General features: G+C 47.5%; 1 protein-coding gene across 5 annotated transcripts in view; it reads right to left on the bottom strand.

Moving 5' to 3' along the window:
• DCX (doublecortin) overlaps positions 1-25744 on the bottom strand; it is a 78851-nt gene extending 53107 nt beyond the window's left edge. For 4 of the 5 annotated variants that reach the window (XM_030272909.4, XM_030272913.4, XM_030272914.4 and 1 more), the window contains exons 1-3: positions 25580-25744; positions 23681-24071; positions 13580-13920 (exon numbers count right to left, since the gene is read on the bottom strand). In XM_030272909.4, the coding sequence (XP_030128769.1) occupies positions 13580-13920; positions 23681-24044 (705 nt within the window). In that variant the 5' untranslated portion in view covers positions 24045-24071; positions 25580-25744. Of the gene's footprint in view, positions 1-13579; positions 13921-23680; positions 24585-25579 lie in introns of those variants that run through there. The other variant, XM_041716220.2, reaches the window with a different exon arrangement.
• Positions 25745-26118: the final 374 nt, after the last annotated feature.

Below are 26118 nucleotides of genomic sequence, written 5' to 3'. Positions count from 1 at the left end.
AACGTTGCATTAATCATATTGGTTGGATATGCATTCTGTCCTGTCCAGCTTTACCGTTTTATGAGGTCCCTGGCTTTGGCAGTGTGCTTTTCTGAGGCAGAGGAGGAGTCATTCATAGCTATTTCACAGATATGACCTGCACAGCACAGGATTATTACAAAGAATGAACAGGCAGGCAGTTACACACTGGATTAAGGAACAATGATTCATAAATCCAAATCCCTGTCTCACATGTTGCTTTTATGTAGAAGCTATAAAAGCCTGCCTGAACCAGCAGTGGAAATCACAGCTTTCCATTTCATTTCATTCCTGCATTTCTGAATAACAAGCCACTTCTAGCACACGCTGTCACCTCCCTGACTCGGGAAGAAAAAGGTGCATGCTAAAGAAGCCATAAATAGTATCTGCTGGTGCTCCCTTTTCTATTATGTTGACTTTGATTCAGGTCCTCGCAATTACTGGGAACAAGAGGAAGATAAATAAAATTCTCCCAGCTGTTTGTGGCGGCCTCCCAGCTGAGAGCTCTTTGTGCTGCTGAGAGCGTCACCAAGCAACCAGCCCTCGCAGCTGCCAGGCTGCAGAGAAGTGAAAGCATGACTTATGGAAAGGCAGCACACGTGAAGGCTGCCACTGAATCAATCTCAGCTTTGTCTCCTGCCTAAATATGGCACCAGAGCTCGCCCTCGCTGGATCCCACCCGCTGAGGGGGCAGAACCCGGATGCTGACTTTGTTTTAGAAGCCAGACCCTTGCAGAACTACGACCAGGTATTCTGTAAGCTGTGCAATGAAAAGAAGGGGGGTTCAGTCTACTATGATGCTGTTGAGACTTCTCTCCATCAGTCTTAGCTGGTGGTCCAAAAAGCAGCAGAAGGTGGCCCACGATGCAGCTGCCAGAATGACTGCATTGTCTAAGCTGTAAGTCATACCCACGTGTAAGTTAAGTGGAGGTGAAAAAAGATTGTGTGATAATTGGAACAATATGGCAAGGAAAGCAAAGCAAACAGGCAAATCCCCATGCACACAGGCAGGGAGTGAATGAAATGGGAGGAGGGGAAATGGAGAGATTAATGACCATTCAAAGTGTGCTCTGCTTGTTCCTGGTTGTACAGCACTGTTCAGAGAGGGGCAATAGACATTCTTCCTGCAGAATTTAGGCAGGGCTGAGAAAGCCTGGCTGGCACCTTCCCTGAGCCACAGCATTCCCCAGCTCTCTGACAAATGAGTCCTGTTTTACTAAAGGCAGCTAAGACAGGGACGCGTGAAAGCGCTTCCAACCTGGACATTAAAGACAAATTGACAAACTCATTTCAGCTCCCTGTGAGTTTAAATGTGTCACAGCAGCCCAGTCTGAAAACAGCAAATTAATTGCCTTGCTCGTGGTCACACAGTGCAGCTGGATTCACGCCAGGAGCCCCAAGAGCCACTCCTGAATACCTGCAGCACACTGCCACTCATCTGTGACATCAGAAATTTCCTGGGGCAATCACCTTCTTCTGCTTTTGAGAGAAAGAAGGTCTTTGTGAGCTATGCTGGGAAGAAAAAAAAGAAGAAAACAAGTCGGTTTTCACTCATTATGAGATCTGTAAAACAGTGCTCAGTGCACTTTTGGCCCAACTTTATTTTTCCTTGTCTGCTGTCCATTTTACACTACACTGAACACATGCAACTGGGAAACAACCCAAACCATGAATGTCAGGATCAGACAGCATTTTCTCCAGCATCTCCTTCTGGAAGAAAGGGCCTTCTGGAGAAACAGTGTAAAAGGGAGCACTTGTGCACCGCTTGGCACTAAATCACTACCTGCTGCCAAGAGCAGTGCAAAAACTTTAGGAAGAACCTCATGATATGGGTGAAAATTCAAGGAAAAGCAGACATTTCAAGAGCTGTTCTCCATTTTAAAACTGCAAGATATGCCAAGACTGTAAAGACTGTTGCTCTACAGTGCTAAAAATAACATTTGCCAACAACTCTATTGAGTCTCTTGTACAAAATGCAGCCTTATGGCTTTCATCTTGATTGTGAAATGAGCACATCGTTTTGCAAACCTCTGTGGCTGGAGTTGTCTAAAATGAAGGAAATCCCCAGTACCATTTACTCTCAAAATATTAAAATTCAGTAGAAGCAAAAAAAGATGCTTTAAATTTCAGCTGGTATTAAGAGATGCAAGTTCTTGTTTCTAATCCATTATGAAGGGCTTTCAAGTAGGTAAGAATAACCTTCTTAGATCCTAATGTTGGCTACCTAACTCGACTCTTTGATACACTTCATTTACATGTAATCCTGCAGCCTGCCAGCAGTTGATAAGGTTCCTGATATCTGCACATTTGAGAGAGAAGTTTAGTTCATGATGGGCTAAAGCTGAGCTCCATGATGGAAGGCTGCTCAGGTTTAGGGTTTCACACAGATTTTTTGCTCACCTGCAAATGGTTCTCAGCATTTCTCCCCGAGTAATTTATCTGCCAAGTTTAAAATTCTTGACCAAGTTGAAATGGTTGCACTGGATTTTTGCTTTTTTCCATTACTAAAATATTTTATGTGTTCCTGTTAACACTGGGTGGTGGGGAGGAAAGTGAGGGGTGTATTTTTCTCTCCACTCCATTTATGCTATCTTGTAGTTAAAAGGAGAGCAAAAGTTACAGAAGAGAAGCTACAAATGCTGAGTTAGTGGCTCTACAGCACATCTGACTGAAGGATGGACAGGTCCATATCCATCAAGACCAAGACATTTACAAGCACTACAAGCACTGAATTTTATGTCCCTCATGTAAAGAGCAGAGTCATTCTATGCAGTTTTGACAAATTCATTTCAAAGGTTCCACCACAGCATCATAGAACAGTTTGTGTTGGAGGGGGCCTTTGAAGGGAATCTCATCCAAGCCCTCTGCAATGAGCAGGGACACTTCCCACTGTCCCAGGCTGCTCCAAGCCCTCTCCAGCCTGGCCTTGGACACTTCAGGGATCCAGGAGCAGCCACAGCTGCTCTGGGCACCCTGTGTCGAGGCCTGCCCACCCTCATTGTAAAAAAAGGTCTTCATTTCATCTAATCTAAATCTACCCTCTTTTAGTTTAAACCCATTACACCTTGCCCCAGGCTAAGAATGTGCCCCCATTTTATTAAAAGCCCCCTTTATTTACAGAAAGGCTGCACCATGCCATGCCATGCAGGGGGATAAGATGTGTCACCTGGCTGTAGAAATTCAGGATATTCCCTATCTGCAGAGCTACAGCTGGAGATTCTCTCAGTATCTTTGCATAACTGATCTCCTTGTGTCCCAAAAGAAGGGACCCTGGCAGCCAGCTCACCTCCATAGCCACAGCCAATCTCCCAGGTTCAGAGGCACAAAAGCACAGCAAGGCTGGGCAGCAGGGGCTGATCCAGCACTCAGCCCTCCAGAGAAAACAGGCTCTGAGCATCTGGAACCCCCCTGGTGTCTCACCAAAGCCCCAGCTCCAAAACACTGCATCAACACGAGTTCCCCAGCACCTGCAGGAGCCAGCCCAGCCCTCCTGGTGCTTCAGAAGGTGGGAGCACAGCACAGCCACTGGAGCAGCTCTTTATTTCCTTCCACACTCTGAGACACATCTGAGAATGCGGAGTGGTGGAATGGAAAGATAAATGCAATACAGCAATATTTTAAAAAGCTGCTCCTTTCTGCATCGATTTTGGATGGATACCATATGCTTTAGCATGCTGCTTTGATTCTCTGCTAAGATATTATTTACTAGCCTGGCCCAGCAAGGCAGTCCTCTCTCCAGAATAGTTATTTTTAGTTTAAAAAGACAAATATAAGTAATTTCTACCAGTGCTGCTTTCAACTTACGATTCTCCATTACACTGCCTGTTTATCTCAGTCTCCCAAATTCTTTATTACAACAGTCTTTTCATCATCTTCACCAAGAGCTTCCACCTCCAGATCACTCAAGAAGATAGTAAACACCACTTGTTTACTGATTTTTTTTTTTTTTACTCTGATAAGAAATTATTTCCACCCTCATTTCTTCTTCTAAACCTGTTTCAAATCTGTGATAACATTTTCACTTCTTGTCACTACCTCAGGATCCTTCACAGGTTCTTGAAGGAATCTTTCTTTCCTCATGAATTTTGAAGTCTAAATGTTCAATGCTCTCCCCCACCCATGGTTTTATTATTTTATACTAATAGATCATCAAGGCAAAAGGGGTTTTTGCATGTTGTAGCACGTTTTTTCCCAATTTTGTCTTTCACTTGATTTATGCAGCACAGAAGCTGAGTTTCCTGGTGCATTTTCACTGTATTTCACACAGAGGAGAGCAAGTACCATTAGTCCCACTCTGCTCCTCTTCCTGCACTATTGTGGGCGTGAGGGAGTGAGGAAGGGCACAAGAGATGATGCCCAGAGTGCAGGGGCACAGCAATAACTTGAATAAAAGCTTCTTTCACAGAAGAGTGCACACACCAGGAGATGTTTTCCTAAACCCATTTCTGTTCCCTGCTCAGAGAACCTGAATAAAGACAGAAAAAACACCTGCAGCCATGAATTGTTCTGCCAGGAGGGCTTGGACTGCTCTGCCATGGCCAGGGATTGATGCCCATGGCCAGGGACTGATGCCCACAGAGAGGAATTGATGCCCACAGCCAGGGATGGATGCCCACAGCCAGGAATTGATGCCCATGGACAGGAATTGATGCCCACAGTCCCACAGCCAGGGACTGATGCCCACAGGCAGGAATTGATTCCCACAGGCAGGAATTGATGCCCACAGCCAGGAATTGATGCCCACAGGCAGGAACTGATGCCCACGGACAGGGACTGATGCCCACAGAGAGGAACTGATGCCCACGGACAGGAACTGATGCCCACAGCCAGGAATTGATTCCCACAGACAGGAACTGATGCCCACAGCCAGGAATTGATGCCCACAGGCAGGAACTGATGCCCACAGACAGGAATTGATGTCCACAGACAGGAATGGATGTCCAAAGACAGGAATGGATACCCACTGACAGGTGTTGATTCCCACAGCCATGACCTGATGCCCACAGGCAGAAATTGATTCCCACAGGCAGGAACTGATTCCCACAGCCAGGAATTGATGCCCACAGGCAGGAACTGATTCCCACAGGCAGGAATTGATGCCCACAGGCAGGAACTGATGCCCACAGGCAGGAACTGATGCCCATAGCCAGGACCTGATGCCCACAGGGCCAAGCTGCGGGTCCTGCAGCCGCAGGGGATGCAGCAGCAGATCAGCAGCGTGGAGCAGATGGCGAGGGCAGGGCAGGGCAGGGAGGAAGGAGCCCCAGTCCTGCTCTCCCCTCTGCCCCCAGGCTCAGGGGCTGCACAATGGTTCCTGTGGAGCCCATCAAAGCTCCTCGAGCTCATTGTCCTGCAGATAACGCAGGACTGACCTCTCATGCCAGTTCTGAGCGGAGCAAAATCCCCTGGAAAAACCCTGCTAATGAATGGGGCATATTATCTCATCCTCCCCGTGTTGGGTTTTTGTTCTTAAGTAAATCCCCCATTTGAGGGGGAAAAAAAAAAAGAAAAATGAAACAGTAAAAGGTAGGATAGATCTTACACCCACTCTAGCTGAAAAATCCTAGTTCTGAGGTATTTTTCAAGATTAAAAAATACAATATCGCCATGAGATAATACACGTTAATTTCTTATTTCTTTTAAATTACATGGATAATCTTAAAACTGTTAATAACACTGAGATTTATGTCAAAGAATAATGTAAAAGTAAACAAACATTTTCAAAGTGCAGTTAAAGACCAAACTTTGATTTATTAGTGTTAGAGAACAAAAACAATAACATGGCTTGAGGATATCAGAGCAAAATTGTCCCTGGATTCTTTAACTATAGCAAGAGTTAAGATTGCTTAGACAGCAAATTGGGCTGCAGAGCTGTGTTGTACAACACTTAGTGAAATGTATTTATACAGATTAAAATGTGTTTACTCACACACACAGTGCTTGCAGCTAGCCAGGGAACTAGAACTGTGTTTAATAGTGTAAATTATTATTATATATCCACTATATAACATCCAGCAAGGCCTGGCTGCACAATCACAGGGGAGAGGGTGTGCCTGTGCCTTGGAGCAGTGAATGCTCTGGTTATTAGCCCTGCTTATTCCTCCCTATTCAGCCTGAGCAAATCTCCAGGAGCAGGCCTGCAGTTCCAGCTCTATTTTAATCGATTTGCTGCAGCCTGAGGAGCACTGGGACAGCCCTCAGCTCTCACAGCTCCTCTCTGCACCTCCCCACATGTGCAGGTCTACCTTAGCCAGCTCGGAAAAGCTCCAAAAAAAGAGCTCCAAAAAGGGATTCCATCCAACCTTTTTTTTTTTTTTTTTTTTTTTTTTTCTCCTCAACTCCTTTAGACACACTGTTATGACACATTTCTGCGTGTCTTTTGTCACTCCTGGCAGAGCTGAGGGTGGATGGAGGCTGCATCCTCTGCCAGGCTATCACTCCTTCTCTTTCTGATCCATAAAAACAGCTGTGTGAGCACTGGCATCGTGGCCAAAAGACAGGGTGAGGAGGTTTTGACAACCTCTCACACTCACAGGGCCCTTTGCAGCACACATTAACTTCCTTAATATTTAAGCTCCATCACGATACAGGTACTAGACACAAAAGTGAATAATCTGGTTCAGCCCATGTGCAGTGCCAGAGGCAAGAAAGAAGGAAATGCTGTTGTGCTCTACCACAGCATTTCTCCCAGCCTCTGGTACCTGGTTGTTTGCCTTTATTCACAGCCTCTTCCTAGAGAAAAGTGTGGACTGTGCCATCATTTGCCTGCCACTGAGTGAAACCAGCTTCTTGGTTGGAGGCCAGTAAGAATTGGTCTTTGATTGAAGGCCACAGGGAAGGGAAAAGAAGAAGTGGCTTCAAGTAATCAAGAAAAAGAGGTGAACTTGCAACAAGATGTGGAACGTGGCACCAACCACCAGGACATCCTCAAGGTGTGTCCCCCTGAGGGAATTCAGGGGTGTTTGCTCAATCTGTGAGCTACTGCAGGTAAGGGGAGGTGAGCAAAAGTCCTGTGTGATGCCACTCACAGCCTAACACTCAGGAGCCTGGCACACCAGCATAAGCAAGGTATTTCCCATTACAAATGGGGAAATTCACATATTTGATTATTTCAGGTGATCAAAATAAGACATTTACAAGAATCCACACCCTTGCTCAGGATATTTTAAGTGTAGCCTTCTCCCTCTCAGAGAAGGAGGGACTCTCATTCATATTGGTAGGATTGCTGCTGAAGCATCAAAAAGAAACCAGAAACTTAAGTTTGATATAATGACACAAAGTCACAATGGAAAAAGCAACAAGGCTTTCTTGGCCTGTCCACAGATCCAGCTATTCAGCTGTATATCCCTCGCTCATTTTCAGCCCATTTATTCCAAGATAGACCCTCTGGCACTACAGTGAATAATCCTGTTCTCTCTTGGGATTCAGAGTGAAAAGGGAACATGTCGCTCTGTATGACAGAGAGAACTGCTAAAATAAAGATGCCACTGAGGATTGAATTTTTAGCATACGTCTCTTTTGGGGTGTGAATAGCACCAGGATGCAGTACCAGGGGCCATGTACCACCAGGTCACCAGGTCAGCTCTGACTACATCTTTCAATAATTTTGACAGCCTGCCATCTGTGGCACAAGGAGCAGGTGTTCATGTGGAGCGTGGTCAGTGCGTGGCTCTAAAATCAACCATTTCCAGCAAACAGCAACTCTGGAGCCTGCCTGTGGACTGGGAGCCTCACTGCCCTGAGAGAAAAGCAAATTTAACAGAGATTTTTACCCCAGCCAGGATCTGCAATGTGCCAATGAGTACACAAAGCCCTGTGCATGGCAGGCAGGAGGATGGCACCTCCTCCAGAGCCTGAGAGCGAGGCAAAGCAATGGCAAAACATCCAGCAAAGTCTGCACGATGATGTTGTTCTCCACCGTCTCCCCTTGCTCTACACACAGAATTATAGAATGGTTTGGGTTGAAAGGGACCTTAAAGCTCATTTAGTGCCACCTGGACACTGCGAGGGATGAAGCAGCCACAACTTCTCTGGGCAACCTGTGCTAGGGCCTTACCACCCTCACAGGGAAGAACTATTTTTTCCCAATATCTAATTTAAATCTGCCCTCTGACAGTTTAAATCCATTTTCCCCTGTTTCCATCACTACCTGTCCTGGGGAGTGGTTGGACACCACACCAGTGGTAACCAGGTCAGTACAATGCTCCCAGGAGAACAGGTCTGGGGTGTTCAGTTAATGAACAGGTCTGATTGAGAGCTGAGCTGCTGACATCAGCCTGTGCCTGCTTTAAGAAGCACAGGAATTAGGATGCACAGTGCTCCAGACAGGCCCCTCTTCACCCAGATTCTCTGGCCCACAGACCCAGAGGAAACAGAAGTTAATAAGCATAAGGTTCCTAAATAACATCTTAGAAAGTCTTCTGAATATTTTATCCTAAGCACTTAGATACACACTCATGGAAGCTGTGCTTATTCATTCTAGTGAGTGCTAAAATCCTTGTGGGATACCTGTGGACTAATTGGTTCTGTCTGTGTTAGTGTCTAGTCACTGCATGAATCAGGCAGTGCTGAGCCTGCAGCTCAGAGCTCCCTGAAGAGGAGAACGAGGCTGTGCTGTCTGGCTCTGTGAGTGACTGGGTTCAGGAGTTCTCCAGTCCATACATTATTCCTAATCCCCACACGGCTGCTGCGGAGCAGTGATCTCACTCACGCAAGCACCCTGAGCCAGAGCATCTGCAGCAGCCCTGGGGAGCAGCTGGGCTGGGATTAATCCCATCCTGAGTGATGTGGGCAGGGATCCTGCCTGCTCAGCTCCTCTGCCCAGCCAGAGCTGTCCTCTGCTGTCAAAATGGGAGATTCACACGGGGCCTGGCCAATCTCAGGAGAAGCTGTGAGAGGAACAGGCTGAGGAACTGATGCAAAGCAGATCTGGGTTTGTGGTTCCAGCTTTGTGCAGCAGGGAGGGAAGGTGGGACTGCTCTTGGCACTGGCTGCTGCAGGAGCTTTAGCAGAAGGTGGGATACAGCACACACTGCACCCTCTCCTGCTCTGCCCTCTGATTTCCTCTTCCAGCTGTACACCAGTGCATGGAACTGCATCTTCTGGGTCACTCCAGTGCACTGCTTCAGCATCCTCAAGGACAGCCAACAACTCAGAAGGAAGAGTTGTTCTGACATCCTTCTCCTCAACGTGTGCAATAACACAAAGCAATTTGCTCACTCTGTAACCCTGAACCTGGTGCCTCAGGGTGTGAGTTAACTCCTGCCAGAGCTCTGGGGGAATAGGCTCCCTCTGATCTCCCAGCAGTACAGGGTACAGTCACACAGGTGTCACCTCCTTCTTGAGCACCTATTACAGACTGCAGCTGTTGGAGGCCTTTTTCTATTTCAGTACAAACCTTGTTCCATGTCTCACTGATACAATTTCATTAATACAAGCAATAGATCTCCATTATCCTGGAAGAATTTGGTCCACTGCTGTTATCAACACTTGAGTGATTAATTTTTTACTACTTTTTTTTCCAAATACCAGCTTAAAATCAGTGCAGCAACTCCAAAGTTTGATTTCTCCAGTGCAACTTGTAGGGCTGCCTTAGTATTTAGGAGATGCAGTACTTAGGAGACCCTTTATCAACTAATTTACTGACTTTGATCACGAAGTCCCAACCTTAAACTTGCTGTAAGCTTTGTCATCTGCTTCTCTGTCTGTGGCTGCTGCCCTTCCTCAGTGGAGGAAATCTAAAATGAAATGGCAACTTCTTGCCTGGCCAGGAGAGGTGGGCTGGCATCACTTTGCAAACACAGAATGAACTCCCCTCATCACCTGCCACTTGATATCCTCATCAAAGCTCAGACTGCTAGAGGGGACCCTTTTATTAAGACTGGAAATTCTGTTGGGAGTGCAGTCACAAGTGCCCTGACATATGGAAATGGATGTAATTTCATCTGATGAGACAGCTAACACTCAGATGGAGCAGCAGCACTGGGTCTGGGCAAGGGAACAGCCAATGAGCAGAACATGGGTGACTTCTCCCCATGTTTGAAGATTTCAAAGGCCAGAGGAGATCACTGCATGTTATCATGGCTAAAACTACAATCTGTTCTCTGCTTGTTGACCAGAATATCTCTATTTATGTGCAGCTGAAGCATACAAGCTCTCCCTGTTCTGAAGAGCACCTATTCTGCTTATTTTCTGGTGATGATAATTGTTGGGTCACACAATGGGGTGTTTAGTTAATGAAGGCATGGCAATAAAACAGCTGGAGAAAAAGAAGAAATTGCACACCATAAAAGAATATCTTAATGCTAAAGTACAACTGGACATGTCTGATGAATTTCAGAGTATCACCAAACTCAATGACCAAAAAAACACGCTCTCCAATTCTGCTCTCTAATTTGGTCTGTTAACGACGCGAGGCAGGAGCTGTCATCGTGTGTCTGAAGTGGCCAGTGCTCCCAGGAACCCAGATTTATTTGGGACATTGGGTGGAACTAAAAGTTTAAAAAAGGAGGAAGAATCGACCAAAATAACTGTTTTCCAGCATGATCCACAGGCCTGACCAAATTAAACCCTGAATGTGTGTATTTTAATTGTCTGTATTGCACATCTCAACTCTACAGCAGTTGTAGTCACGGAACCAAGTACTGAATTTGGCCCATTATAGCATCTGTTTAATGCATGGAATTCTTTGACCCACACCATTTCCTGGACAGCCATGGAAGTTCCAAAGGTAAATCTCTGTTGTGATCCCCTGTCACGACTCATTTTTGGTCAAGTATTTGTAAAACCTTTTGAGCTCAGGGATGTGCACCAAGAGGTACTGCTTTGCTCCAGGGAGGGAAGGAGCTTGAGTACAGACATTAGAAATATATTCAAGTTAAATAAACTACTTAAACACAAGATGCTAATTTAGCAGCTTCAAGGGCCATATTTCTCCAGCCAACCCAAGACATAAAAAGACACAATTTCATTAAAATAACCTAACCCCACTGTTGTTTTGAGTGCTACATTTATTCAAACACAGCCCACCAGCTCTCAATTAGCTGCTTTTCACACTCCAACTGCAGCAGGTCTGCAGTGCACAGAAATGTAATTATTCACACACCACCCTGTCACTGCCACCACTGTCTGTACTTCTAAAGCATCTTGATTACTGCACTGATGAGCACGATGGAAATGCCTATAAATAAAATAATCATCTCCCCTCATTAAGTTCCAGCTCGTGGACTGAGGAAGGATGATTTCCCTTTGTACGTTCCTTTTGTAAATTTTATCATTTCACAACAGAGGGAGCAGCGTGCCTCTGATGGCACTCAAAGAGACAGACTGTCAGGATTCTTGTCAGTATTTCAGCTTTGAGCAGCTTGCATTTTTGCATGAATATTTCCTCCTGAAAATAAAGCGCTGTTTGTCAGAATCACGCATGCAGTAATCTCTTTCTAATGTCAGCATCAGACATGCAAAACCCCCTAATGTCATGTCAGGAGGTCAGATTTTATGGAGCAGTATGTCATGGAAACCCTAAGAGCCAGCATAAGCTTCTAGCTCTGACTTCCACACTAAGAAAACACATCTATAAATAAAGGACAAGCATTGAAGGAAACCATCCACTAAAAACAAAACCTTGGTGAACCAGGTTTGCTCCTCAGGAAGCTTCAACAGCAATTGGTGTTGCAAGCAAATATCAAACATCCCATCAAATATCCCATTATTGCCAAGTCACAGTCTCTCTGCTTTCAGTGAAACTCCCAGTGGCACCTCCAACATGCAATCAAGTATCTCATTTCATAAAATGGTGAATTATAAAGCCAGAGAAACAAGTTAAATGTCGTATCAGGGCTGATCCTGACTTGCTCTCCAGCCAGGTGGAAGGGAATCACCACTTGCTGCTGTAAACAGCTAAAAGGAGGAGAAGAGAGCATTCTGATGGAAGCCCATGGAGCACCCCTATTTCTGCACCATCCAAAGCAACGTCTCACCCCCAAGCTGCCAGCAGCTCTCGAAGAACTGAGGCCACTCACAGGGTCAGACTAAGATCCTCCTTCCCAGCTGGGAGAACAGCAGGACCCTGTGCCAGCATGAGCAGGGAGCTGCTCTCAGGCCAGATCCAGCTATGGAACCCTCTGGAAAGCTGCTGTGACCCCAAGGGCATGGTCCCGTGCCCAGGTGTGACCACCTCAGGGAGCACAGGTCATTTGAGAATCTCCTTCCTCTTTCCCTGGTCTCTCCCAAGGTTTCCAGTGCATCTCTCCTGGTATCACTGCTCATTTCCAGCAGGTTGCTGTGCCTATGGACAGCCACCCTCTCATGTTCAAACTGTGCATCTGAGGAAGCAAAAGTGCTGCGCTGAGACAGGTGGAAAGGAAAACTTTGGCAGACGGATGGGATTTTTTGTGTATCTGAAGCTGGAACCAGACAGTAACCAACGTGCAGGACACAGGATGGGACAAAGCAAGAATCACAACGTAGTTTGGGTTGGAAGGGACCTTAAAGATCACTTAGTTCCAGCCCCTTGCCATGGGCAGGGACACCAGACTACCAGATCAGAGTGACATGCTGCTCTCAGCTCCCAGGCACTACAATACATTCCTGGACTGTGCAGGACATTGTATTTGGGATGAACATTTTTATTTGTAAAATCTGCATTTCCTTGGACAGAGCCAGTCCTTGAATCATTTTCTCCAGAGACAGGACAGAGTTAATTTAATGCAAAACCATCAATCCCTAGACTAGCCAGCATCCAAACCCACACAAGAGGTGTGCTGCCTGACTCCAAACTCTAGAACAGGAAAAGGAGTGACAAAAATAAGATCATTCCTCAATTACAATAAACAAAATGTTAAATCAAGCTCAGAATTGCCCTTGAAGAATCTAGCTGTTCCCAGCTCTAAAAATGATCCCCCACATTCCTTTAAGGCTTTTCATAGATACAGCAATATGAAATGGCTCATTGCTGTTTAGCTGCTAACAAGAGACAGATGTTTCCCTCAGTTCCAGCAACATGTAGACATGAAGCCCATTTTGATGACCTGCTAAATATTTCTGACTCTTTCTGCACGTTACCTCCTCATGCATTTAGCCAAGGAAATGCTCCACAGTTCCACACTTTCCCTGCTCACTCTGGAGCTGCACAGAAGAGCTGCTTGGATAATCACTTTATCTTAGCAATCCTTCACCAGAGGGCAAGGGAAGTCAAGCAACATGTTTTCACTAAGTGGAGCCAAAGCTGGAGAGTTCTTCCAGCGAATCCAGAGCCAGATCAGCTGGTGGCCACGAGCCCAAGTCCCCCTGTTATTTCTTTAGCTGGCCCAGAAGACACGCACCGCACGCCGGCGTGAAGGGCGAGCATCTGTTCCACCCAGACCCACGGCTACATTCTTCACTTGGTATTAATATCAGGGAAAAATTAGTAACCTAACCACTGGCATGAGAAGCCATACTTCTAAGGGAACAGATGGCAGCAATCATCTCAGCTTAATTTTAGGCTTCAGGAATTGCTCTGAGTCAGCAAAGCCGCATGACAAGAGGAAGAAAAAGACACAACATCTGTAAAACCTCCTACCTGCTTCCCATCCAAGGTGTACAGCTTTTTGACCACTCCTGTCTCCAGTTTGATGGCTTCAGTGATGTCAGTGAGGACCTGCTCGAAGGAGTGGGCAGTCTTCTTGTTGAGGAGCACGCGCACGGCCTTGCGGGGCTTGACCCCGCTGCGGATGATGGTCACCAGCTTGGGGCGCACGAAATCCTTGTTCTCCTTGGCCTGGGCACTGTTGCTGCTGGCCAGGGACTGAGGTGCTTTCTGGTTGGCAGAGGTCTTCACGTTGACAGACCAGTTGGGGTTGACGTTCTTGGTGTATTCCACCTTCTTGAAGAAGTTGTCGGACGAGCAGACGTAACTCTCCCCTTGAGGAAGAAAGGAGATTCTGTAGTAAGCACCAGCTCTGTGCTCTTCCCCCACGAATCGTGCAAACCATTGATAGTTGTTTCCATTAGCACTCCCACTACAGCTTGTTCTTAAAACATTCTGCCTTGTTTTAATGCTATGTTTATGGTTATTTTACATATTGCTGGTATTTCCACAAAGCAAGCGAGTCAACCATCAGCAAATGGTACAATCACATTTTATGTATTGTATCTCTCAACCAGGGGTTGGGAGAGGTTGAGTTATAAAGGTATTTAGGTACCTGAAGATGCAGCTAAGCTTTCCAAAAGCTTCAGAACACCAAATTCATTTGACCACTCCGATTATTTAATAAATGTGACAGTTTTCCCTTTATCTTTACAGACCTAGGTACTACTTCCATGTGTCATTCCCTGCCAAAAGCACATCAGCATTCATCCACATTCTTCTGCATCATGCCTGAAAAATAAGCAAAATCTTGTCCTGAACAGTCTCCACTAAAAGTAGCCTTGATAAATCTAGCAGGCATAACAAATATGCACTGTTGGAGCATCCGTGGTTTATTAGGGAGCAGACCTAGTGGCAACTGAGATTAAACACTGCACCAAATACCACTCCTTGATTTACATGGCTGATACCAACCAAAAATACTTTAAATCCAAATTTAGACATGGCAGAGAAGAGTTACAGGGACTTTTTAGTAATTCCCAAAAAGCCCTTCCCTATCCCACCCAAAATTAGTTTCAGGCTTTGTCTGTAATTTACAGGATCCTATTTATCCAAGGTTTTAAAAGCACCTTAAAGGATTTGTAGGAGCTTCTTTTGGGCCCGCAAATCTGATGGATGCTGGGAGAGTTATTACTAGAATGAGACTGTAAACCAGTATCCCTAAGGGAATGTAGCTGTCTGGTCTGAAATGACTCAGGCTGCACTGAAAAAAAGTCACTCACTGCTGGAGGAAGAAGCTTTCGTCTCGCCATTAGATAAAATTTTAATAGGAACTGAAGGCATGACCTGTAGGATTTTAGAGTCTCTTCTGGTGGTTTCTTTGTCTGGTCTTACAGAATTAAGTTTTTCATGTACTACAATACGTTTGAAAGCAAAATACAGATTTAACTATTTTGAAAGACAAATTAAAAAAAAAAATTAAATTCCTTCTTTACAAAAAACAGATTGGCTGCATTTCCTTGTCTGTCCCTGACTGCAAACTACAAGGCTCAGACATCTTTGAAAAGCCTATCCCACAGCCAAGTCTGGCTTCCCACCCAGGGATCTCTAGGACAGGATTTGACATCCAGTTGGCAAAATATGGATTTCCAAACATCCCATTGATTTTTTTCCCACTGGTGGCAGTGATTTTCACATGGCCCAGGCAGGTACCGTGCCCAGGATAAAGTTCATACTGAAACTCCTTCTGCTGACTAAACTGCACTTCTGATGGAGGCACCAGAACCCATGGTGAGACCACAACAGACACACAATAAACAGATTTTAACAGGCTTATATCTGTCCCTACTACTGACCAGGGCGTGATGTCACAAGCAGCCATAGAAAAGATGTAGGATGCTCACTTATTTTAACCCCACCTTTGTACCCGTGATTTTTTGCCATGAGTTTGCCACCATGATGCCCACTTGTGGTGTTTACATCACCAACTGCAGCTCTTCTCCATCAGTTGTATAAAAACAACCAAAATCTTTGATCAACAGGAAGCAGATATTCTGTTTCCTCTACTAAAGGTGGAACACAAATAATGAAGAGAGAAGAGATGTTTGTGATGAACACTCAGTTGGACATTTTGACAACTGGCATATCCCAAACTAACAATAATCCCACCAGCAGGTTCTGTTGGCCTGAACAAACAGTAAAAATCTCTATTTGCTGACAGCAACATCCCTCAATAAACCAACCATGCAGCCCTGCCCATAGCTGGAGCTCCTTAATCCCCAACATTTTGTGAATCTGACTCAATAGAAACTCAAATACACCCCCTAGAGTACCACACGTTATACCAAATTCCCTGTGGGGATATCGTTTTCCAGGAGCTTTGAATACTTCAAATCTTTCTGATTAATAAGTGATAAGTTGTGGTTTATTCATCTGCTCCAGCCAAGTAACACCTGGTGCAGAGTGGGCCCAGGCTTCTCTCCAGTTTCACGACTGAGAAAGGGCAGCAAGGAGTCTGGAATGCTCCCAGGAATTAACCACCCTAAGAACCTGAGCCCTCCCCAGCCCATAATCCCTGGGCAGCAGAGCCCTCCTAAGTGTGCTCAGCAGAACTGTGCATTATCCTCTGAGAAAAGGGATTTCTCTGTTTAAATCACTAAGAATAAGTGATTTGAGTGCTGCTGTCACCCCAGCTTCCCTGTGCCAGCTCCTGACCTCACATCCACCTCTGCTTCCCCACCTAAAACAGAAATAAACTATCAGCCACTGAAGTGTGGCAAGGCTTGACTTTCATCTGCATTCGACCTTCGTGTGTATTATTTTCACAGTGAAAGCAAGTACACATTTGCACTGTGTTCTGTAGAATCTGAGGTGCTGGAGCATATTTTCTATTAAAAAGTAGCATATTTTAGAGTAAGCTGAAGAGATTCTTGATCTGTCTGGTACAATACCATTACTCTTAGTTTCAGCTGTGTCCTTTTGAACTCTTCACTGCACACCACAGCTGTTTGTGTACTTACACCACTGTACACCAAAGGCAACAGTGGCATGAAGGCAGAACCAGAACCCTTGTAGAGTTTGCTCCACAGATGGGATCTTAGGCAGTTGTGCAGATCCTCTCAAGCTGTGCTCACACTAACAAGTGGAAAATGGAATCTGCCCTTTTTCCCTTTGTCTCATTTAACCCAGACCCCAGCAAATAAAATCTGTACTAAAATCTCGATTCTAAAACTGGAGAGAAATCTCCTTGGAGAGACACTCCAGAACAGCAGCTCAGGGCAGCAGCTCTTCTCAGCATCATTTCTGCAGTCACAGCAGCACAGCTCCAGGGAAGAGAAGCTTTTCTTTCCTGACCTAAGGATGTGACCTGAAGCTTTAACTTCATTTAAAAACCACTTCAACTAATGTCTTCCTTAACTCAGTTTATGACCCTCAAATAGCAGCAAAATCATCATTCAAGTTCCTCAGTGAGGCACATGCACTTGCCAGCCGAACATACCTTCCACAGTGTATTACACTTCCCACAGTGGAGTTTTACCCAAACCCTACCGTGGTTTAGAGGATTGAGCAAGCATGGGCTGAAGACCTGTGAACTTTGCAGCTTTTAACTGCACAAAGTGGCCAGGAGATGATAAAGAGGAGAAATCTTATGGGGAATAGAGCTGCCATGGAGAGAGGAGTGGATTCTCTGTGGGTTCCTGTGCCACATCTGCCTGTGCTAAGCCTATAATGAGAAGTCAAGGTGCACAACTGTGCCAGCCACAGAAATGTGACTGACAGACACAGCGTGATAGCAGAAGATGTGCTCAGCATAACAGAAGGAATGGGAAGAGGATGTGAGATCTTGTCACGAGCAAAAGGAACGACTCCAAGAAGAACATTGCTCCCCAGCCCTAAGCACAAAAATCTGTGCACAAATATTTTCAGGAGCACATGTCTCAAGCCAGCAAGCAGCTGTGCACACGTCAGAAACCCCACTGCAAGCCATGAGAAGGTACAATGGACAGCCACGTCATCAATTCCAAACAAACCCCAAAAAGGGAGCCCCAAAGAGAAACCCTCCTGCACTGGGGCTGGGGAGCATCCTGACAAAACCCCTGTGGTGCCAAGGACAGTGTTGGTTTAGCTGAGAGCACGATGCCCTTTTTACACTGTACAGCCACAGCCCACAGGGGGGTGAGCGTTGTCACCATGCCAGGCTGCTCCAGACGTGTCACAATTCCTATCGTGCCACCAAACCAGCCAAGGCATTTCCTCACTGCTCCTGCCTGCCCTCAGCAGTGGCTGGGCTGACTGCAGACCCCAGACCTGCTGGCATGACCATTGCATTTGCCATTTGAATCACACAGAATTACCCCAGCTTCAAGTGAATTACACATCCCAGAGTTACCGATTTGAGGAAGCACAAGGAGATTATTCAGCTCCTAAAGAAGGGATGATCTCAGCAAAGATAAGGTTTGCCTTGGAGACAGTTCCTTAGAAAAACCCTAAGCTCCAGATGACTGCTAATCCTCCAACCCTCTTACAGCAGCTCCCTGTGACAATACCAAAAATTACAGGCTGTGCTTTCAGGAAAAGTTATCCTTCTTCAGCATGCACCAGCATCTTTCCAAGGATAATGAACTGCGGGCAGAAGTCTTGTGAGAAAAATCAGGAAAACTGGATTGAGGCCATTTTGAATGTCTCAGTTAACAGTTATTCCAGGAACAGTCTCTGTGGGCAGCAATCAATTATTTTGGCTGTTACCCCTGCAGTTACAAAGTTGAGAATGAGCTACTGTGCCCAACTTTTGTGTTTCATGGAATTTACCAAGGCTGCAGCAGGAATTAAGTGGACTTAACACCTTGCAGAGTTCATTCCATATGGTGTTGGAGGAGGCCTTGAGATTCAAATGCTTGAACTTGCTGCTGCTTCATGAGTTAAAAAGACCTGCTCCAGTTAAAAAAACTTGCTCCAGCATGGCAAAAGGAACCCTGGAAGAGCTCCTTTCCCTTGGCTCCTCCATGAACAGAAGCACCTCTTGTTCTGCTGAAGAACTGGAAGCAATGCCTGATTAGAAATCACCTTCAATGATGCCCATAAAGAATTTTGGGACCACACCAGTCCTAGCATGACAGCCAGGATGAGCAAGCAAATAAAACAGAGCCCCATGGACAAATTTTGTTATGTAGGATGTAATTAGCTGAGCAGTCACGCCAACAGACACCCACAGAAAACAATTCCACAGGTTACCAAGGTTTCAGTATGGAACTACAGGAACTTCACTTTTCCAGGCAATCTGGAACACACACACTGGGTGGAGATCCCAGGATGTTTCCTACAAACCCCTCAGCCCCAGCACGCACCAGACTCTGCACAGATCCAGGGTGGAGCCCCTACTATGATTACTTTAAATACTCCTGGACAAGATTTTGGAAAATATTCCCAAGGGCATGACAGGAAACAAAAAGCTTGGAATCGCTTTGTGGAATATCTCACACAGCCCAAGAACATTTGCAATGAAACCACACCGAGCAAAATAAATCCTCCTCAGCTTGTTCTAGAGTTTGATTTGAAACAAGGGCGAATTTCAAACAAGCAGCCCAGGACAGGGCATAAAATCCACCTTTGGATGTGCCTTGCCTTCACTCCCAGGTTGTGCCTCACTCTCCATGTCATTATGTCAAGAAGCTGAATATGGGAAAGCAGCAAAATTATGGAGAGGGCTAAAAAAACCCTTTTGTCCCACAAAGAACAAATGGGGACTGGAACAAGTGGCCAAGAGCAGCATTTCTTAAGCCATCTTTGCTGCTGAAGTCAATGCACAACATCAGCTTCCACCTCTACCCAGTCCTCCATTCAAGGACAAAAAATAGTCAGAGCTGAGGTGGGACAACTTCTCGTCACATCAAGTCTACGAGAAGAGGCTCAAAATTAACCAAGGACCAAACCACACATGCAGAATTAAATTTTAGCTGAAATTTGGATGCAATGTGAGCTGCTCTACCATCATCATGAGAAAGGCTGGAAAGGATGGCACATGATTATTTTAGCACCTTTCATATGCAAGTTTTATCACAGCACAAGGCACAGAATTATCAGTTACAAGTGACTCACCAGTAAATGCAGATACATAAATCAACTCCCCAAAGCCCTGATCACTGGAACCAATTCTGTATGAAGGAGAATAAAGCCCACCTGGTGCTCTTTTCCAAAAGATTCATCTGCCATGATGAAGAGCAGCACCCTGGGCCAACATCCACTCCTGACCCAGCCAAGGCAGTGGAACACAAGTGGAAGGATGAGCTGGAGCAGGATGCTGCCCTGCACTTAACCAGCACAGAGATTAAGGAGGAATGCAGTCCTATGCAACATCAGCAGGTGCATTATTTATTTATATTAAAGCTTATTACTATTATATTATGATTAATAATATTATTTATTTATATTAAAGCTGAATGCTGAAAAGAGGAAGTCAGTATTGAGACAATGACCACAGTGATGGAAGATGGCTGCTAGGACTGAAAAGGGGAAGAGAAAATTATCAGGTGGGTGGATTTTTAGAGAAGGTCACTGGGAGATGAGACAGCTCCCTGGAAAAGAATGGAAAAAGCAACCTGTGACCAGTGAGGGAAAACTCAGCTGGCAGCAAAAGGCACCTTTTGACAGAGCCCTGAGGGCTTCCAAAATGTGAGATGTTAGGGTGCAGTACAGGAAAGGACCAAGAGGCTCAGCCCAACAGATGGAAGGAATGAGAAAAAAAGAGCATGAAAAACTTCACTTGTTCTCATTATGGAAGTAACCTTGAGTGCCAGGAAAGAACTCTGGGTCTGGAGAACAAAAGGGTGATTCCAAGCCCCACTTAATTAGCAGCACACCATGTGGTTTTTGTTCACCTGAAATTCTGTCTCTAGGATATTGGTGCTGTGCAATATCATTCTCTACCCTCCAGAACTATACTCAGGCTACACTATGTAAGGACATTTTTCAATCAGAAGTAATCAAGCACTTAGAATGTGAAATATTGTCAGTAATTCACATGTTTTTTGCCATCAAACCACTGAGATGGGGCTCTTTGATGACTTTTCCTAGATTCTACTTGTTTATTGAAATTACAGTGATAAAACAGCCCCATTATAGCAACAAGCACTGGTTTGGTTACCCTCAGTCTCCAAGCAGAAAGCAAATTTATAAGAGACATGCCCTGGTTGTGTGTGCACTGTTCCTGTGTGCCACAGCAGAATTACTCCCAAATTCTGGGTTTCATGCAGGTACCTTGCACACAGCTATGCAAACACCCAAGCTAAGGGCAGAGTTCACCACAAGGGCTGGTTATAACCATGGTGCTGTAAATTGCTTTTCTACAACAGCAGCGTAGGTCACCCCTAGAAATATGGGATCAATCGCAGCATGGTCAAAAAATGGATTCCTTTGTCTTCACTCTCCTCAGGTATTATTTTCTTAGATGATGCTCTGCTGAGGACACAGCCACACAGACAATCCCATTCTGGTTTCAGTGCCTCTTTGGTGCTGTTTCCAGATGCCATTTTGTCAGAACAAAGCCAGAACCCAAATGCCAGCATCTCCTTTCTGTACCTTAACCAGCAAAATGTATTTTCATGAACTAGGTACCTCCTTACCTGCAGCAAAACCCATTTAAAGCAGGTGTAACAACTAAAGCTTTCTTAACTTCACTGACAAAAAGCAGGAAGAGTGTAAAAAGAGAATAATGATCACCCACCTGATCATTTTCTCCTGGAGTTATTTCTGAAGATTTGCTTAAAACCTAGAACAAGCAGGACTGAGAGCTGCCATTAGAGAAAGGCTGTGGCCATATTAAGAGACCAGAATGAAACATGGCAGAATCTCTAAAATTAAGGGAGGCCACACCTCCATTCGACAGCTGAAATTGGGCTGAGAATAACTCCACCAGGAAGAATCACAGCTCTGAAAGGCAGCAAATTCTTCCCAGGAAAACTCCTCTATGGAAACCAAGATTTATTCCACGTCCTTGTCCCCTTAAAGTATTTTGAGGAGATGAGTATCCTGCCTGACAGAGAAGGAATTCTAGGGAGAGCTGCTCTAGTCAAGGTCACACAATGACTCGCAGCCGAGGCTGCCCCTGCAGTTCGTGCCTCACGTACTCACTCACACCCATTGTCTTCCACTAGAGGCAAAAGCCTCGTGGATTTTTGGTAGTCACCGAACTGGACTGGCCAGGACGTCTGCTTGGAGAAAAACACCAAGGAAAAAGGAAGAGCACCTCCCCTCCTGCAACAGGATATTCCAGGTCGGAACAAAGAATGAATTGCTCGGGGAAGAGAAAAGCAGCGTGGCTGTGGGTGCTGTTTTTGTACCCCACTCCGGCTCTGCTGCCTCGGGCAAGGAGGCAGGACTGGCATCGCAGCAATGCCATCCCGGGGCTGTGCTGGCACTGCCGGCAAAGGCAGCGAGAGGGGCAGCGCCCCGGGCTCGGGCACGGCTGGCAGCTGAGCTCCCCCGGAGCAAACCTTCCTCTGGCATCCCTTCCGAGCAGCAGGGATTTTGGGCTCATCCCTCGCCCCGCAGTGACACGGACGGGCACAGCCACACCCCCTGGGGACACGGGGGCACGCTGGGCCCTGCCCCGAGCACCCCCAGACCCCAGAGCGGGGGTGCTCCCCGCACTGCCCCGGAGCCCCCGAGGCGCTGCTGTCACCCAGCCCTTCGTGAGCAGCACAGGAACTGCCCGTGCCCGCTCTGCGACACCCCCAGACCCCTTACAGCCAGCCCAGCACACCCCCACACCTCCTGAGCACAAACCCCAGCGACAGAACCCCCACAGAGCTCTGCAATTAACCCTCCTCACCCCATCCTCCACACAGACGCACGCATAAACCCCAAATTTCACCGAGTGCAACCTGTCCAAAACGCCCTTCTCTATTCACACGCCTTGCACATTAAATCCCGTCTCTAATCAGGTGTGAATTCCTAACGCATCCCTGCACACGCTCCCCAAACAGAGACCCCCCAGCACCCCACCCTCCAAGCATCCATCGCACCCCAGCACCCTTCTCCGCACCCCTAGGTGCCCGCCCGGCCCTGACCACACCCCTCTGCACACACATCGCTTGCACCGCACCCCAAAATTCACCCCCAGAGCGCACAAACCCTCCCCACCCCCGCCACACACTCGCTACCCGGGTGCCTGAACCCCAATTCCCTTCCCATTCATCCCCACCCACCGCGCTGAGAAACCCAGACGGGCTCAGCCCAGCCCGGACAGCCCTGGGGACACCCTGGGGCACGGCCACGGCCGGGAGCGGACACACGGACACGGCCGGACACACGGCCACGGCCGGGAGCCGGACACAGAAACACACCCCGACACACAGACACGGCCGGACACACAGACACGGCCGGGAGCCGGACACACGGACACGGCCACGAGCCGGACACAGAAACACAGCCGGACACACAGACATGGCCAGGAGAGGACACAGAAACACAGCCGGACACACAGACACGGCCGGACACACAGACACGGCCGGGAGCCGGACACACGGACACGGCCACGAGCCGGACACAGAAACACACCCGGACACACAGACACGGCCGGACACACGGCCAGGAGCGGACACAGGGACACGGCCAGGAGCGGACACAGAAACACAGCCGGACACACGGACACGGCCGGACACACGGACACTGCCAGGAGCAGACACAGAAACACAGCCGGACACACGGACACGGCCGGACACACGGACACGGCCAGGAGCGGACACACAGACACGGCCGGGGACACGGACACGGCCAGGAGCGGACACACAGACACGGCTGGACACACGGACACGGCCGGACACACGGACACGGCCAGGAGCGGACACACAGACACGGCCGGACACACGGACACGGCCGGACACACAGACACGGCCAGGAGCCGGACACACGGACACGGCCAGGAGCCGACACACCCCTCCGGCCCCACGCCGCACCGCGCTGGGGACCCGGCGGGGCCGGCACCGCCCCGCCACCCTCCCGGCGGGGCACAGCGGGGCTCGGCACCCCCGAGCCGGGGAAAGGTGACCTTGCGGGCAGCCCGAGCGGTGCAGCCCCTCCTCCCAGCCCTCTCCTCACCTTCCTCCAGCTCGTCCATGCTGCCGATCTTCCGCGAGCCGTCGATGGTGTAGATGTAGCGCACTCCCTGAGGCAGGTTGATGTTGTCGGACAGGGACCGGGTCAGGTCCGCCAGGAGGGCGTCAAAACTTCGGAAGCGGTCGGAGGACACGGCGTATACAATCCCCTTGAAGTAGCGGTCCCCGTTGCGATAGAAACGCACCTTCTTGGCTTTCTTCTCGTTGCTCAGCGCCTGTAAGGTCCGGGTTCTGTAGAAGCTACAGTGAGCACTGTGAGTGGGGCTGGGCAAGCCGTTCATCCGTGTGCCTCGCATGTTTCTGGACGCCTTGTCTCTTTCGTCAAAGTGTCCAAAATCAAGTTCCATAGTTTGGTGAACCCTAAAGATCTGAAGCTGGGCAGGAAGGAGATGGGGAGAGAAGGAGGGCAAAGGGACGGGTTAGAGCCCGGCAGAGCCACAATCCGGAGAGCAAAACGACGCTAAGGCTGTGTCTGGAGCAGGACAGATGCATTTGGGAAGCGCCCCCTCCCCTGACCCAGATTTGTATCGATTCTGGGGACTGAGAGTAGGAGGGGTCCTCGCACTTTGAAAGGGATCCAACTACTGGGGGCAGGGAACACGTTTCTAGAGAGCTGCCTGCTCCTGCACCTGGGAGTTTTCAAAGTGCGGCAAATTGGGACTTGGGGCCAAAGGCATGCATGGCAATCACAACTCAGCCCCAAAAAAACCCTCATCCAAACACCAGTTGGCGATGAATTAAACCTCTGAGCCCTGTGAGGTTTCCTTTGGCAACAGAAAACAAGGAGATCCCAGTAAGTCAGCCCTTCAATCTGTCGAATCACGGAAGGACCCAGAGCATCTGAATGTTTAACATTAGAATAAACTGGCATTTATGAAAGAATGGTCACAGGGGAATAAGCAGTTTCTTTGTGACAGCCTGTTCAATAAGGGTTAGCAATGAGATCCAGCCCACCCTTCCCCCTATCCGCAGCCCCCTCCTAGCCCATCAATCAATTCCCAGGACCAGCCTACATCTCTAAGAAGAAATGACTGCAAAGAAAAATCTGTCATTGAAACGCAGCTTCGGTAAGCTCTTTTCAGCCCGAGCCTCCTCTGAATTGCATTTTTGCTCCCGTTTAATGAGGAGGAGAAAATAAAGGGGCTATTTCCACCCCCCGGCTTCCAGCGCTAAGTGATTTAATAGCTGGAAGTGCCCGTGCCCCAGGGACACGCCGCCCCTGCTCCTCACCTTTCATTGTTCTGAGCACGGGGGCTTCCAGCAGGGAAAAGCCGAGGCTGGAGCTGACACCCAGCGAGCAGGAATTTTGCACTGTCTCTAGTTTATGCTCGAGAACAACCTTTCCCCTGCACCAAACCCCAACACAAAAGGAGAAGGAACCCCCCAACCCTGCAGTCGAGACCCTTCCACTCCCCCGGCTCCGCCAGGCACATGCACCTCATGTATGTGGTTCTCATGTTAACACAGGGCTGAAAGGGGATTTACAGCACTTGGCAGCCAGGTATAAATCCAGGAAAAGCTGTTGCTATCTCATCCCCGCCCTTTACACTCGCCAGAATGAAGCTCCTTCCCTGTATTTTACAATGTCAGCGTGACCCATGCAAGAAAAAATCATTGTCCCCAGGCTGCAGTGAGGCAGATGACAATGCAGGCATTCCACACAGAAACCCCAAGTTGGGAACCTTCCCCCCACGATGCCAGCTGGGGTAGATTCAGTCTGGTGTCATGCACTGAACAATGAAACATCCAAGCAACTTCGGGAATGAATCAGAGGATGCAGGGGTTTTGATTTTAAAATGAACTGCAGATGCTGTAAGGCACCAAGAAAAGATTCCTCCTGCTACTTTTCTGCATGCAAGTCACTCAGGAAAGCTCTACTCACCGGTTTTCAGCGTGCAGGGTGGAGATGCTCAGAGAAAGAAAACCAGGCTCACTCTGCCTTTGTTGTCTGAGCTCCAAGCAAGAAATTCCTGCCAGGGTGGATGAGACGCCTCCTAGGTCCTAGTGCCTTGTTCCATCCCTTCACAGTAACTTTGCCTCAGTGATTTTCACTCTCACCATCAGCTGTCTGCTCCCAGGCTGTGTGTGAGGGGAAACGGGGGGCTGATTCCAGCTCTGGATAGGTCAACAAATCAGTAAACAAAAGGTTAGAGGGGCAAATTTGGGGGTGGTGTTTAGAAGGATGCAAATTTCCCCTTGAATCCTGTTGTACCAAGAAATCATCTGGCTCAACTGAAAAATATAAAATTAGGAAAAAAACACAGGGTAATTGCCCCAATCCTACAGGAGTAGCAGTACAGGGGGGGTCACAGTCACAATCCCACAGTGTGGCACAGAGCTGGCACAAGACTCCTGGGTGTTATGAAGGCAACTGAGAAAATCTCTGACCAGTGGAACTGGGCACAGTCCTGCTCCTGTGCT

Source organism: Taeniopygia guttata, chromosome 4A, assembly GCF_048771995.1.
Source record: "Taeniopygia guttata chromosome 4A, bTaeGut7.mat, whole genome shotgun sequence".
Classification (NCBI taxonomy): Eukaryota; Metazoa; Chordata; class Aves; order Passeriformes; family Estrildidae; genus Taeniopygia; species Taeniopygia guttata.
The sequence above is the reverse complement of the archived record's forward strand: the minus strand, read 5'-3'. Positions and strand labels throughout refer to the sequence as shown.